Source organism: Melozone crissalis, unplaced genomic scaffold (assembly GCF_028551555.1).
Source record: "Melozone crissalis strain CALT ecotype California unplaced genomic scaffold, PUWL_Pcris_2 ptg000016l_1, whole genome shotgun sequence".
In the NCBI taxonomy this organism is placed as follows: Eukaryota; Metazoa; Chordata; class Aves; order Passeriformes; family Passerellidae; genus Melozone; species Melozone crissalis.
In genome coordinates this window covers 1,299,901-1,312,478 of record NW_026535794.1, presented here as the reverse complement: position 1 = coordinate 1,312,478, position 12,578 = coordinate 1,299,901, and the positions used below count along the sequence as shown (strand labels likewise).

The 12,578-nt window shown below is 61.6% G+C and overlaps 1 protein-coding gene across 1 annotated transcript in view; it reads left to right on the top strand.

The window, feature by feature from the left end:
* The window catches only part of NBEAL2 (neurobeachin like 2), a 30,959-nt gene extending 19,868 nt beyond the window's left edge, over nt 1–11,091 (top strand). Inside the window, exons 27-55 of the mRNA XM_054273148.1 lie at nt 67–717; nt 790–968; nt 1,042–1,201; nt 1,898–2,035; nt 2,453–2,758; nt 2,841–2,990; nt 3,909–4,066; nt 4,146–4,270; nt 4,434–4,554; nt 4,643–4,800; nt 4,916–5,049; nt 5,134–5,241; nt 5,793–5,888; nt 5,966–6,090; nt 6,174–6,314; nt 6,398–6,528; nt 6,615–6,724; nt 6,803–6,920; nt 6,995–7,092; nt 7,173–7,289; nt 7,367–7,456; nt 7,575–7,684; nt 7,770–7,942; nt 8,254–8,348; nt 8,428–8,544; nt 8,629–8,790; nt 8,864–9,012; nt 9,524–9,659; nt 10,650–11,091. Coding sequence (XP_054129123.1) covers nt 67–717; nt 790–968; nt 1,042–1,201; nt 1,898–2,035; nt 2,453–2,758; nt 2,841–2,990; nt 3,909–4,066; nt 4,146–4,270; nt 4,434–4,554; nt 4,643–4,800; nt 4,916–5,049; nt 5,134–5,241; nt 5,793–5,888; nt 5,966–6,090; nt 6,174–6,314; nt 6,398–6,528; nt 6,615–6,724; nt 6,803–6,920; nt 6,995–7,092; nt 7,173–7,289; nt 7,367–7,456; nt 7,575–7,684; nt 7,770–7,942; nt 8,254–8,348; nt 8,428–8,544; nt 8,629–8,790; nt 8,864–9,012; nt 9,524–9,659; nt 10,650–10,754 — 4,461 coding nt within the window. The 3' untranslated portion in view covers nt 10,755–11,091. The remainder of the gene's footprint in view (nt 1–66; nt 718–789; nt 969–1,041; nt 1,202–1,897; nt 2,036–2,452; nt 2,759–2,840; nt 2,991–3,908; nt 4,067–4,145; nt 4,271–4,433; nt 4,555–4,642; nt 4,801–4,915; nt 5,050–5,133; nt 5,242–5,792; nt 5,889–5,965; nt 6,091–6,173; nt 6,315–6,397; nt 6,529–6,614; nt 6,725–6,802; nt 6,921–6,994; nt 7,093–7,172; nt 7,290–7,366; nt 7,457–7,574; nt 7,685–7,769; nt 7,943–8,253; nt 8,349–8,427; nt 8,545–8,628; nt 8,791–8,863; nt 9,013–9,523; nt 9,660–10,649) is intronic.
* Nucleotides 11,092–12,578: the final 1,487 nt, after the last annotated feature.

Below are 12,578 nucleotides of genomic sequence, written 5' to 3'. Positions count from 1 at the left end.
GAGGAAGAGCTGGGACAGCAGCATCCAGTGTCCTTCATTTTCCATCTCCTTTTCCTTCTCCTGCAGCTCTTCCACCTGATCTATGCGCAGCAGGACCTGGTGAAGCAGCTGGCCAGGCTGGCTGGCTGGCAGGACACGCTCACCAAGCTCTACGTGAAGGAGTCGTACGAGTGCCGCCAGCCCAGCCTGAGCCCCGCGGGCTGCCCGGAGCTGCTGCGCCTCTCCGAGCCCTCGGGGACGAGCCCGCCGCCCGCCGAGCTCCAGGAGCTCGATGTCTTCCTCCCGCTGGGGTACGAGGCCTCGGACCAGGAGCTCTCCGAGGGCTTCTCCGACCTCTCCATCTCCCCGAGCGGCCGCACCAAGTCCTTCCACTCCTACAACTTCAAGTCCTTCGACTCCTCGGACCGGGCCAGCCGCTCGTCCTCCAACCCCGGCGACGGTCCCGCCTTCGACGGCGTCTACCACCCGCTGTCCCCCTTCTCCACGTCGCCCTTCGACCTGGGGCTGGACCTGGCCAGCACCAGCTCCATGGCCACGGCCGAGAGCGGCACCCAGACCCCGGCCAGCGGCCCCGGCACCCCCTCACCCCTGGAGAGCTTCAAGCCCTTCCCGGGAATGCGAGCGCGCAAGAGCTCCAGCCTGTCCAACGTCCTGGACGAGAGCAGCTACCAGGACGTGCTGCCCAGCGACAACGTCTCCAACACCAGCAACCCCCAGGTGAGCCCCAAACCTTCATCCCCGCCATCCCGGGGCGCTGCGGGCGCCTCTCACCTCGCTCTCCGCTGGCAGCAAACCCCCGAGGAGGAGCTGTGCAACCTCCTGACCAACATCATCTTCTCGGTGACGTGGCGCGGGGTGGAGGGCTGGGACGAGGCGGCCTGGAGGGAGCGGGGCCAGGTCTTCTCCGTGCTCACCAAGCTGGGCACGGCCTGCGAGCTGGTGCGGCCCCCGGACGAGATCAAGCGCAGGTGAGGCCCGCCCGCGTCCCAGGTGGATCCCGAGGGAAGGGCACCTTCTGGAGCTGCTGCTGCTGTCCCACAGCCTGCTGGAGATGATGCTGGAGTCGGCGCTGACCGACCTGAAGGAGTCGGGCCCGGCCGCGCTGCCCGGGCTCACCCACAACGCCCTGAAGCTGCTGCGGCTGCTCCAGGATTTCCTCTTCTCCGAGGGACACAACAACCAGGCCCTGTGGAGCGAGAAGGTGGATGGGAGTGAGCAGGGATTCCTCTGCTAATCCCCAATGTCAGCCCTGGCCCTAAAACCAGCCCCACCTGCAGAACTTGAACATAACCTGTCCTGGTTTAGGGACAGGCTTATTCCTAAATTGAAATCAAAGCTTAATCCTGACCTTGGGAAATAGCCTCAGCCTCAATATAATTGATTTAATTCAAAACCTAATCCTAATTTTAGGAAATAACCTCTGCCTTATTTGTAATCGTAAATTGAACCCCAATCCTAATCCTTAAACCTTAATCCTAACCCCTAATTCTAAATTTAACTGTTCCTCCTAAATCATGATCCTAAACCTTAACTCCACATCTTTGTCGTAAAGTCCAACCCTTAATCCTAATCTTAACCCTAACTCTTTCTGTAAACCTAAACCCTAACCTTAACTCATGGCCTGTAATCTCACTATGCTTCCTACATGCTAATCCTAAACCTTACTGCTATACCTTTGTCCTAAAGCTGAATCCTAACTCCAACCCTATACCCCTAAATCTGACCCCTGACCATAAATCCTGAGCCCCAACCTCATTTCAAACCCAGTTTGTCACGAGTTGTGTTCTACCCTAATCCTGAACCCAAACCCGAATCCGAGCAGGGCTGGGTGGTGGCGCTGCTGGCTCGGCAGGGCTGGGGTTCCTGCCCGGGCTGGGGGCTCACGGTGTCCCCCCAGATCTACGAGGGGGTCAGCAGCCTGCTGGACAAGCTGGGCGTGTGGCACCACCTGGCCAACGGCACCTCGGACCTGAAGGAGATGGCGCAGACGGGGCTGCGGGTGCTCGTGGGGTTCATCCTGCTGCAGGACCCCCAGGTGGGTCACCCTCCCTGGGCACCCCTCTCTGCTGCATTGAACACCCCATGAAGTCCATTTGCTGCTCGTTTTAAATGCAGATTTAATGGAGTGATAGATTTGATCTAAACGTGGTTCTAATTACCTGCGTAGTTTGTCATAATAAATTGGGTTAGTTTTCATCATGTTACTTGAGAGGCACAAAACAAATGAATATATAAACTGGCATAACGTGCAGTACACTTAAAACACTTTACTAACTCTTACATGTTACCGAGAATGAATGAGGAAGTGGAACAAATCTTCCCTTAGGACAACAATTTACCCCTAATTATGGCTTCAACTCTTAAGACCTCCCTTCTTTTAAGAAATTTGCTTCTAGTGGAAAGAAGCAAAGGGTGGCCCCACCTGACGTGCCCTGTCCCCCTGTCCCCCCAGCTGCACTCCCTGGCCTACGTGAAGCTGCACAGCCTCCTGCAGACCACGTCGGCCCCGCGCAGGGACGAGGCCTGTTACCTGCTGGGCAAGCTGGAGACGCCCCTGCGGCGCTCCCTGGACTCCAGGTCGGAGGCCTTCTCCTGGCTGGTGCCCATCATCCGCACGCTGATGGATCAGTGCTACGAGACCCTGCAGCTGCAGCAGTTCCTGCCCTCGCTGCCCCCCACCAACGGCAGCCCCACCTTCTACGAGGACTTCCAGCTCTTCTGCACCACCCCGGAGTGGAGGGGCTTCATCGAGAAGCACGTGGGTGCCGTGGGGCGGGTTGGTTGTTGTGGGGTTGCCTGTTGTTGTGCCAAGCCCTGGGAATGCCTCTCTGCCCGTGCAGGTGCAGCCCACCATGGCCCAGTTTGAGATGGACACGTTTGCCAGGAGCCACGACCTGATGTCCAATTTCTGGAACGCCTGTTACGATGCCATGATGAGCAGCTCGCAGCGCCGGGAGCAGGAGAAGGCGGCCAGCCGCAAGTTGTTCCAGGTGCTGCCACCTCCTTGTCCCCAGGATGTCACCCTGGGGTGTGCTCTTTATCATGGGGACATTCTGCTCACCCCTGGGGTGTCACTCTGGGTGCTCCTCAGCCTAGGGACATGCTCCTCACTTCAAGGATGTCATCCAGGGGATGTGCTCCTTATGCTGGGGATAGGCTCCTCATTCCAAGGATGTCTTTCTGGGTTCTCCTTAGCCTGGAGACAGGCTCCTCACCCCAAGGATGTCACTCTGGGTTCTTCTCAGCCTGGGGCCATTCTCCTCACCCTAGGGATGTCATCCAGGGATGTGCTCCTCACTCCGGAGACACGCTTCTCACCCCAGGGATGTCACTTTGGGTTCTCCTCAGCCTGGGGACATGCTCCTCACTTCTAGGATGTCATCCAGGGGACGTGCTCCTCAGCCTGGGGCCATTCTCCTCACCCTAGGGATGTCATCCAGGGGATGTGCTCCTTATCCTGGGGACAGGCTCCTCACCCCAAGGATGTCACTCTGGGTTCTCCTCATCTTGGGGACATGCTCCTCACCCCAAGGGTGTCATCCAGGGGATATGCTCCTCACCCCAAGGATGTCATGCAGGGAATGTGCCCCTCACCCCGGGGATGTCATTCTAGGAATGTGCTCCTCTCCCTGGGGTATTAATCCTGGGGTTGAGCTCTTCACCCCATGGGGCCATTGCCTTCAGGAAGTGCTCCTCCTCCTGGGGACACTGTCCTGGGGATGTGCTCCTTGTTCCAGGCACATTATCCCTGGGCTGTGCTCCTCATCCTGGGGATCTCATCCCAGGGACACACACCTCATCCCAACCACATCATCCTGGCGATGTTCTCCTTACCTTGAGGACGTCACCCTATGGATGTCCCCAATCCCCAGCCCTGTTGTCACCTCCCTCTGGTGCCCCCCCGGCAGGAGCTGGTGCTGGAGCCGGCGGCCAAGCGCTGCAAGGCGGAGAACGCGCGGCACGCCAACGTCCTCAAGCAGGCCAACAACCAGCACAGCACCGTGCTCAAGCAGTGGCGCTCCCTGTGCCGTCTGCTCACCTCGCCCCGCTCCGCCTGGGCCGACCGGTGAGTCCCCACCCTGTCCCAGGGAGGGGGGGCACAGCCAGGGGGTCCCCAGGGTGCCTCACCCCCAGCTGTTCCCCAGGAACCCACCCGAGGTTCGCTGGAAACTGTCGAGTGCCGAGACCTACTCCAGGATGAGGCTGAAGCTGGTGCCCAACCTCAATTTCGACCAACACTTGGAGGCCAGTGCCCTACGGGACAATCTGGGTGAGGTGGTGGCACTGGGGCACCCGTGGGTCCTCCCGTGCCACGGGCAAGGATGTCACTGGTGGGGTTGGGCTGGGAGATGGCATGGACAGTGCTGAATTTGGGAGCACTTCACAGAAGTTGTCCCCAGCTCAGGGTCCTGCTGACCCCCTCCTCATTTCAGGAGCTGACCACCTCCAGAACCCTGCCGAGCCTCTCCCACTCGCCATGGCCAAGGAGGCCAAGGTGAGCGAGCTGGAGGATGACCAGCTGGCCGAGGAGGACCTCCCTGTCCTGGACAACCAGTGAGTGACCCCACCCCTGCCGCAGCACGGGCTGACCCGGGCTGGCTGGGGGTGTCACCAGAGTGTCCTCACCCCGCTGTGCCATCAGGGCCGAGCCCAAGGAGCAGAACCAGCGGGAGAAGCTGGTGGTGTCGGAGGACTGCGAGCTCATCACGACGGTGGCCGTGGTCCCTGGGCGCCTGGAGGTGACAACCCAGCACGTTTATTTCTACGACGGCAGCAGCGAGAAGGAGGAGACGGAGGGAGGTAACGGCAGGAGCTCCTTGAGGGGTGTGAGGAACCCCCACCCAGCCCCATCCCTGCCTCGGGAATGGCGGGATGGTGACCCCTGGGGGGCTCTGCGTGCCCCCACCCTCGGCAGGGATCGGCTACGACTTCAAGCGCCCCTTGTCCCACCTGCGCGAGGTCCACCTGCGCCGCTACAACCTGCGCCGCTCCGCCCTCGAGCTCTTCTTCATCGACCAGGCCAACTACTTCCTCAACTTCAGAAAGAAGGTGGGGACCCCCTCATCCCCTCCCAGCTCCCTCCCCGGGCCTCGGCTCTGCCCGAGCTCCAGCAGCTCCTTCTGTCCCCTCCAGGTGAGGAACAAGGTGTATTCCAGCATCCTTGGCCTGCGGCCCCCCAACCAGACCTACTTCGGCAGCCGGTCCCCCCAGGAGCTGCTCAAAGCCTCGGGACTCACACAGGTACCGGCCCCACCACACCTGTCCATGTTCTGTGTGTCCCCTTCCCAGGTGGAAAAGGGAGGGTGACAAGGTGGCAATACCCATGGGACCAGGGATGGCCATGGACAGGGGATCGGGGATGGCTGTGGATCTGGGAGTGGCCATGGGACCAGGGATGGCGATGGACATGGCCATGGACTTGGACGGAGGATGAAGGATGGCTGTTGGGAGTGGCCATGGGACCTGGGTTGGCAATGGGGTGAGGACAGTCATGGAACAAAGTACAACTGTGGCACATGGGATGGTCTGAGAGCAGGGATGGCCATGGAACAGGGGATGGCTGTGGGATGGGGGTGTCCTTTGGACCAGAGGTGACTGTAGAACCAGGGATGGCCACAGGGTGGACATGGCCACAGTTCTGGAGGCAACTGCTGGACTAGTGGTGGCTATAAGACTGGGGACAACTTTGGAACCAAGGATGGCCAAGGGACAGGCACTGCCATGTGGTGGGGGGTGTCTGCCCTGCCTCCTCTCCCCCCAAGCCCCATCTCCTCCCTCTCCCTTCTCTCCAGAAATGGGTCCTGCGGGAGATCTCCAACTTCGAGTACCTCATGCAGCTGAACACCATTGCGGGCCGCACCTACAACGACCTGTCCCAGTACCCCGTGGTGAGCCCCTGTGTCCCCCCCTGTCCTCACCCTGACCCGGTGCCCCCACACCTCACCCACCTCCCGCCCCCACCCAGTTCCCCTGGATCCTGCGGGATTATGTCTCGGAGACCCTGGACCTCACCAACCCGGCCGTGTTCCGGGACCTGTCCAAGCCCATCGGCGTGGCCAACGAGCGGCACGCCCGCGACGTCAAGGAGAAGTGAGTACCCCACAAACCACGGGCAGGGGGTGCAGGGAGCACCTGGCCAGCTCCTGGTGGACCCCACCCCACCTGGCCTGCAGGTACGAGAGCTTCGAGGACCCCACGGGCACGGTGGACAAGTTCCACTACGGCACCCACTACTCCAACGCCGCCGGGGTCATGCACTACCTGATCCGCACCGAGCCCTTCACCACGCTCCACATCCAGCTGCAGAGCGGCAGGTGGGCGCCCGGCAGGTGGGTCCTGCAGAGGGGACGTCATCGTGGGGACAGCCAGGCTGCAGCCAGGTGTGCTGTGCCTCCAGGTTTGACTGCTCGGACCGGCAGTTCCACTCGGTGCCGGCGGCGTGGCAAGCCCGCATGGAGAACCCGGTGGATGTCAAGGAGCTCATCCCGGAGTTCTTCTACTTCCCGGAGTTCCTGGAGAACCAGAACGGTAAGGGACACCATTGTCACCACCCGGGGAGCACAGCGGGTCTGTGTCCCTGTCTGTGTCCCTCATCATCCTCATCCTGCCCGCAGGCTTTGACCTGGGCTGCCTCCAGCTCTCCAATGAGAAGGTTGGGGACGTGGTGCTGCCGCGGTGGGCACGCTCCCGCGAGGACTTCATCCAGCAGCACCGCAAAGCCCTGGTGAGATGGGGAGCCCCTCCAGCCCTGGGGGTGTCCGGGGCCATTCCCACCCCATCCTGACCCCCCATCCTTGGACAGGAGTCGGAATATGTCTCCGCCCACCTCCACGAGTGGATCGACCTCATTTTTGGGTACAAGCAGCGCGGCCCGGCCGCCGTGGAGGCCCTCAACGTCTTCTACTACTGCACCTACGAGGGTGAGCTGTGGGGCAGAGGCAGGGGGACACTGCCAGGGGTGTGTCCCCATGACCATGACCAACCCCACCCACAGGGGCCGTGGACCTGGATGCCATCACCGACGAGACGCAGCGCAAGGCTCTGGAGGGCATCATCAGCAACTTTGGGCAGACGCCTTGCCAGCTGCTCAAGGTAGCTCAGACCCGCACCCCCCAAAACCAGCCCCTTTTGGGGGGGTCTCCCCACTTCTGACGGGTGCCCTGTGCCCCCAGGAGCCACACCCCGCCCGGCTGTCGGCAGAGAGCGCCGCCCACAGGCTGGCCACCCTCGAGACCCGCTCCCCCAACGTCTTCGAGAACCTGGGCCAGCTCAAGTCCTTCTTTGTGGAGGTGAGGACACCCCCTGGGCAGCCCTGGGAGAGGTGGGGTGGCCAGCAGGGTGCCCAGCAGCTGCTGTGTCCCCACAGGGCATCAGCGATGGGGTGGCCCTGGTGCAGGCCGTGGTGCCCAAGAACCAGGCGCATTCCTTCATCACTCAGGGATCCCCCGACATCCTGGTGAGTGTGGGGAAACTGAGGCATGGGGACGTTTTGCTGGTCCAGTGGGGGCCCAGCACCAAACCAGAGAGAATCCTGGCGGTGAGAATGATGTCACCTCCCCTGCCCCTCTGCCCAGGTCACCGTGAGTGCCAACGGCTTGTTGGGGACCCATAACTGGCTGCCCTACGACAAGAACATCTCCAACTACTTCAGCTTCACCAAAGACCCCACTGTCACCAACGCCAAGTGAGTCACTGGGGCACGGGGTCCCCAGGGATGGTCCCTGGAGGTGCCGCCAATCCACCACCACCATCCCACGTCCTCCCCACAGGACCCAGCGGTTCCTGCAGGGCCCCTTCGCCCCCGGGGCCGACCTGAGCTCGCGCACGCTGGCCGTGTCCCCCGACGGGAAGCTGCTCTTCAGCGGGGGACACTGGGACAACAGCCTCCGTGTCACCTCGCTGGCCAAAGGCAAGGTGGTGGGGCACATCACCCGGCACATAGGTACGTCCTCCTCCCATGGTGATGATGATGATGATGATGCCCTGATGGGGTTGTAGGGCCATGGTGTGAGGCAGGTGACACCATGAGGGGCATTTCCCAGTGTCTCCATCTCCTGGAAACAGTCCAGGTTCCAACCACAGAGCTGGAGCGGGGTGAGGAGCAGCAGCATCCACACCCCAAAATGCATCTTGGAATGGGATTGGCAGCAATTCCACATCCAAAAACCCATCGTGGTGCCATCCCATGGAGTCAGGGGGCGGAGCATGGTGGGAGGGGACAGGCACCTCATGGTGTCCCTCTGGCTGTCACAGATGTTGTCACCTGCCTGTCGCTTGACCTGTGTGGCATCTACCTCATTTCTGGCTCACGGGACACCACCTGCATGGTGTGGCAGGTCCTACAGCAGGTAAGGGCTCGAGGAGCAGGGGGAGCTCGTGGTGGGCGCTGCCAGCAGGTCACTGATGTCCCCGTGTCCCCACCACCAGGGTGGCTTTTCCAGCGGCTTGGCTCCCAAACCCGTGCAGGTGCTGTACGGCCACGATGCCGAGGTGACGTGTGTGGCCATCAGCACCGAGCTGGACATGGCCGTGTCCGGCTCCAAGGTGAGCTGGTGACACCACAGGGTGGGCGTGGGATGGGCAGTGCCACCACCACCATTGTCACCCTGTGTCCTCTTCCTCCCCCAGGACGGCACCATCATCACCCACACCGTGCGCCGGGGTCTCTTCATCCGCTCCCTGCGGCCGCCCGGCGAGAGCTGTCCCCCTGCTGTCCTGTCCCACCTGGCCGTGGGGCCCGAGGGGCAGGTGGTGGCCCAAACCTCCGTGGGGCAGCCCTCCTGCTCCAAGGTACGTCCAGGTGTCCCCATGGTCCCCTCCCGGCCACCAGCACCGCCCCATGGTCCCCGTGTGCTCCTTGCAGGAGAGGTTCGCACTGCACCTGTACTCGGTGAACGGGAAGCTCCTGTCCTCCGTCCCGCTGGACCGGGAGGTGACAGCCATGTGCCTGACCGAGGACTTCGTGGTGCTGGGGACCTCGGAGTGCGGCCTGGAGATCCGTGAGCTCCAGAGGTGAGCGATGGCTGTGCCCTGTCCTGTCCCCAACACACCCTCAGAGTGTCCCATGCCATGGTTTGTGTCCCGTGCCATGGTGTCCCATGCCATGGCTTGTGTTATGTGCCATGGCTTGTGTCATGTGCCATGGTGTCCCATGCCATGGCTTGTGTCCTGTGCCATGTCTTGTGTCATGTGCCATGGTTTGTGTCCCATGCCATGATATCCATGCTGTGGTGTCCCATGCCATGGTTTGTGTCCCATTCTGTGGTGTCCTATGCCGTGGTGTCCCATGCCATGGTTTGTGTCCCGTGCCATGGTTTGTGTCCCATACCGTGCTGTCCCATGCCATGGTGTCAATGCCATGGTGTCCCATGCCATGCCTCATGTCCCACACCATGGCTCATGTCCCGTGCCATGGCTCGTGTCCCACGACATGGTTTGTGTCCCATGCCGTGCCTCGCGTCCCACACCATGGCTTGTGTCCCGTGCCATGGTTTGTGTCCCACGCCATGGCTCGTGTCCCCAGCCTGAGGGCGGCCGTGCCCCCCGTGCCCATGCGGGTGCCCGTGCACAGCGTGTCCGTCACCAAGGAGAAGAGCCACATCCTGGTGGGGCTGGAGGATGGAAAACTCATCGTGGTGGGCGCTGGGCAGCCCGCGGAGGTGAGCGGGACCCCCAGCCAGGGCTGGGTGGGACAGGGACGTGGCTCAGTGTCCCCTGGGTGTCCCCTGGGTGTTCTGATCGTGGGGATATCTGTGTGTCCCCTCCAGAGCTGAGGGGGACCAGGGTGGGATGGGGATGGGGATGGGGATGGGGATGGGGATGAGAGTCTGGAAGGAGATGGTGAGAGAGAAGGGGATGAAGATGGGGTTGGATAAAGAGTTTTGGGAAGGGGATTGGGATGGAGAAGGGGATGAGGATCTGGAAGGGGATGAGGATGGAAATGGGGAAGGAGAAGAGGATGGGATGGAGAAGATGAGTATCTGGGAAGGAATGGGGAGGAAGAATGGGATGAGAAACTGCAAGGAGATGGGGATGGAGAAGGGGATGAGGACCTTGGAATGGGATGGGGATGGAGAAGAGGGTGAGGATCTTGGGATGGGATGGGGATGAAAAAGGGGATGAGGATATTGGGATGAGAATGGGGATGGAGAAAGGGATGAGGGTGTTGGGTTGGGATGGGATGGATGGGATGGGGAAGGGGATGAGGATCTTGGAATGGGATGGGGATGGAGAAGGGGATGGGATGGGGATGGAGAAAGGGATGAGGACCTTGGAATGGGATGGGGACAGACAAGGGCATGAGGACCTTGGGCTGGGATGGAATGGGAATGGAGAAGGCGATGAAGACCCTGGAATGGCATGGGGATGGAGAAGGGGGTGAGGACCATGGGATGGGGATGGAGAAGGGAGTGAGAATCTTGGAATGGGATGGGGATAGACAAGGGGATGAGGATCCTGGGATGGGATGGGATGGGATGGGATGGGATGGGAATGGGATGGGATGGGCATGGAGGAGGGGATGAGGACGATGGGATGAGATGGGATGGGATGGGATGGAGAAGGCGATGAAGACCTTGGGATGGCATGGGGATGTGGAAGGGGATGGATGAAGGATGTGGGGATGGGAACGGCGCTCCCCCCGTCCCCAGGTGCGGCCGGGCCAGTTCCACCGGCGGCTGTGGCGCTCCACGCGGCGAATCTCCCAGGTGTCGGCCGGAGAGACGGAATACAACCCCGCCGAGGGCAGGGCCTAGGCTGGCACCCACCACCCACCCATCACCCACCTTCGGGGGGCCCCGTGCCCCCCACACGGACTGGGGGACCCCCGGGCACCGAGGGGGGCCCGGAGAGCCCCGTCCTGACCAACATCCGTGGCCTTATCCAGCCCCGCTGGGGTGTCCAGCCCCCCTGGATTTTGGGGGGACGCCTCCCCCGTTGTCACAGGGGGTGGGGACAGCAGGAGCTGGGGACCCCTCGCTGGCAAGGGGGGTGGCACAGACCCCCCCCCACACCATGCCTGCTGGCCAGGAGCCAGCAGCCTGTGGGTGTCCCCCCCACCCCCCTTATTTTTTATTTCTATCCATTTTTAGAAGTTTTACAGAAAAAGAATTGTTATTATTAATAATAATAATTAATAATAATAATATATCTGTGGGAAATCAAGGTGTGAGGCCCGTGGCTGCCCCAAGGTGGGGACACAACCTCTCCTGTGTGTGTCCCCCAGTGTCCCCCCACTCTGGTGTTCTGCACAGGCTGTGGGACATGGGGACACTCGTGTCACCAGTGGGGCAGCACTCAGCAGCTCTGTGCCCACCTGTTGTGGGCAGGGGGGCTCAGCAGCTGCACACACGCGGGTCACGAGTGTGGGGAGGGGTCTCAGCAACCCTGGAATCCATGTCATGAGTCTGGGGGGGGGTCTCAGGTGTTCTCTATCCAGGTGTGACAAGCGGGGGGTCTCAGCCCCTGTGAACCTCCATGTCAGGAGTTGGGAGAAGTCTCAGCAGTTCTGTACCCGCCTTCCGTGAGTTTGTGAGGTCTCAGCAGCCCTGTACCCACCTGCCACAATTTTAGGGGGGGTCTCAGTAGCTCCACACACACGTGTGACAAATTTGGGGGATCTCAGTGGCTGTACCGACACCTGTCACGAGTGTGGGGGTCCTCAGCAGCAGCTGTACTTGAGTGTGACAAGTTGGGGGGGTCTCAGCAGCTCTAAACCCCCATGTCACAAGTATAGGGATCTCAGCAAGTCCCAACACGTGTCATGAGTTTAAGGGGTCTCAGCAGCTCCCCACACACGTGTCATGAGTTTAGGGGGGGGGGGTCTCAGCAGGTCCCCACACGTGTCATGAGTTTGGGGGGGTCTCAGCAGGTCCCCACACGTGTGTCACGAGTTTAGAGGGTCTCAGCAGGTTCCCACACACGTCATGAGTTTAGGGGGGGAGGTCTCAGCAGGTCCCCACATGTGTCATGAGTTTAGGGGGGGGTCTCATGAGGTCCCCACACGTGTCACAAGTTTAGGGGGTCTCAGCATCTCCCCGTATGTGTGTCATGAGTGTGGATGGGTCTCAGCAGTTGTGCAGCCCCATGTTACAGGTTTGGGGGGGTCTCAGCAGGTCCCCACATGTGTGTCACAAGTTTAGAGGGTCTCAGCAGGTCCTCACACATGTCACGAGTTTAGGGGGGTCTCAGCAGCTCCCCATATGTGTCACTAGTTTAGGGCTCTCAGCAGCACCAGCCGTGTCCCCCGTGGCCCAGGCAGGGCAGTGGGTCCCCAGCAGCCCCTCACCCGTGTCAGGAGCCGAGTGTCCCCAGCCCCCTGTCCCGTGTCCCAGCCCGGGGGGTCCCGGCCGCCCCCGCCCCGCTCCGCCTTTGTGTCCCGCGGTCGCTCCGCATCCGGAGCTGGCAGCGCGGCCGGGGCTGGCCGCGGCTCCGAGCGTGTCCTGCGCTGGCCCTGCCACCCCCGCGAGGCCCCTCGGCTGGCAGTGACCCTTGTCCCCGCTCCGCCGGCGGTGCCACCGCGTCACGTGGGGCCGAGGGCACCCGCGGGGACACCGCGGAGCAGCCGGGACAGAGGGACA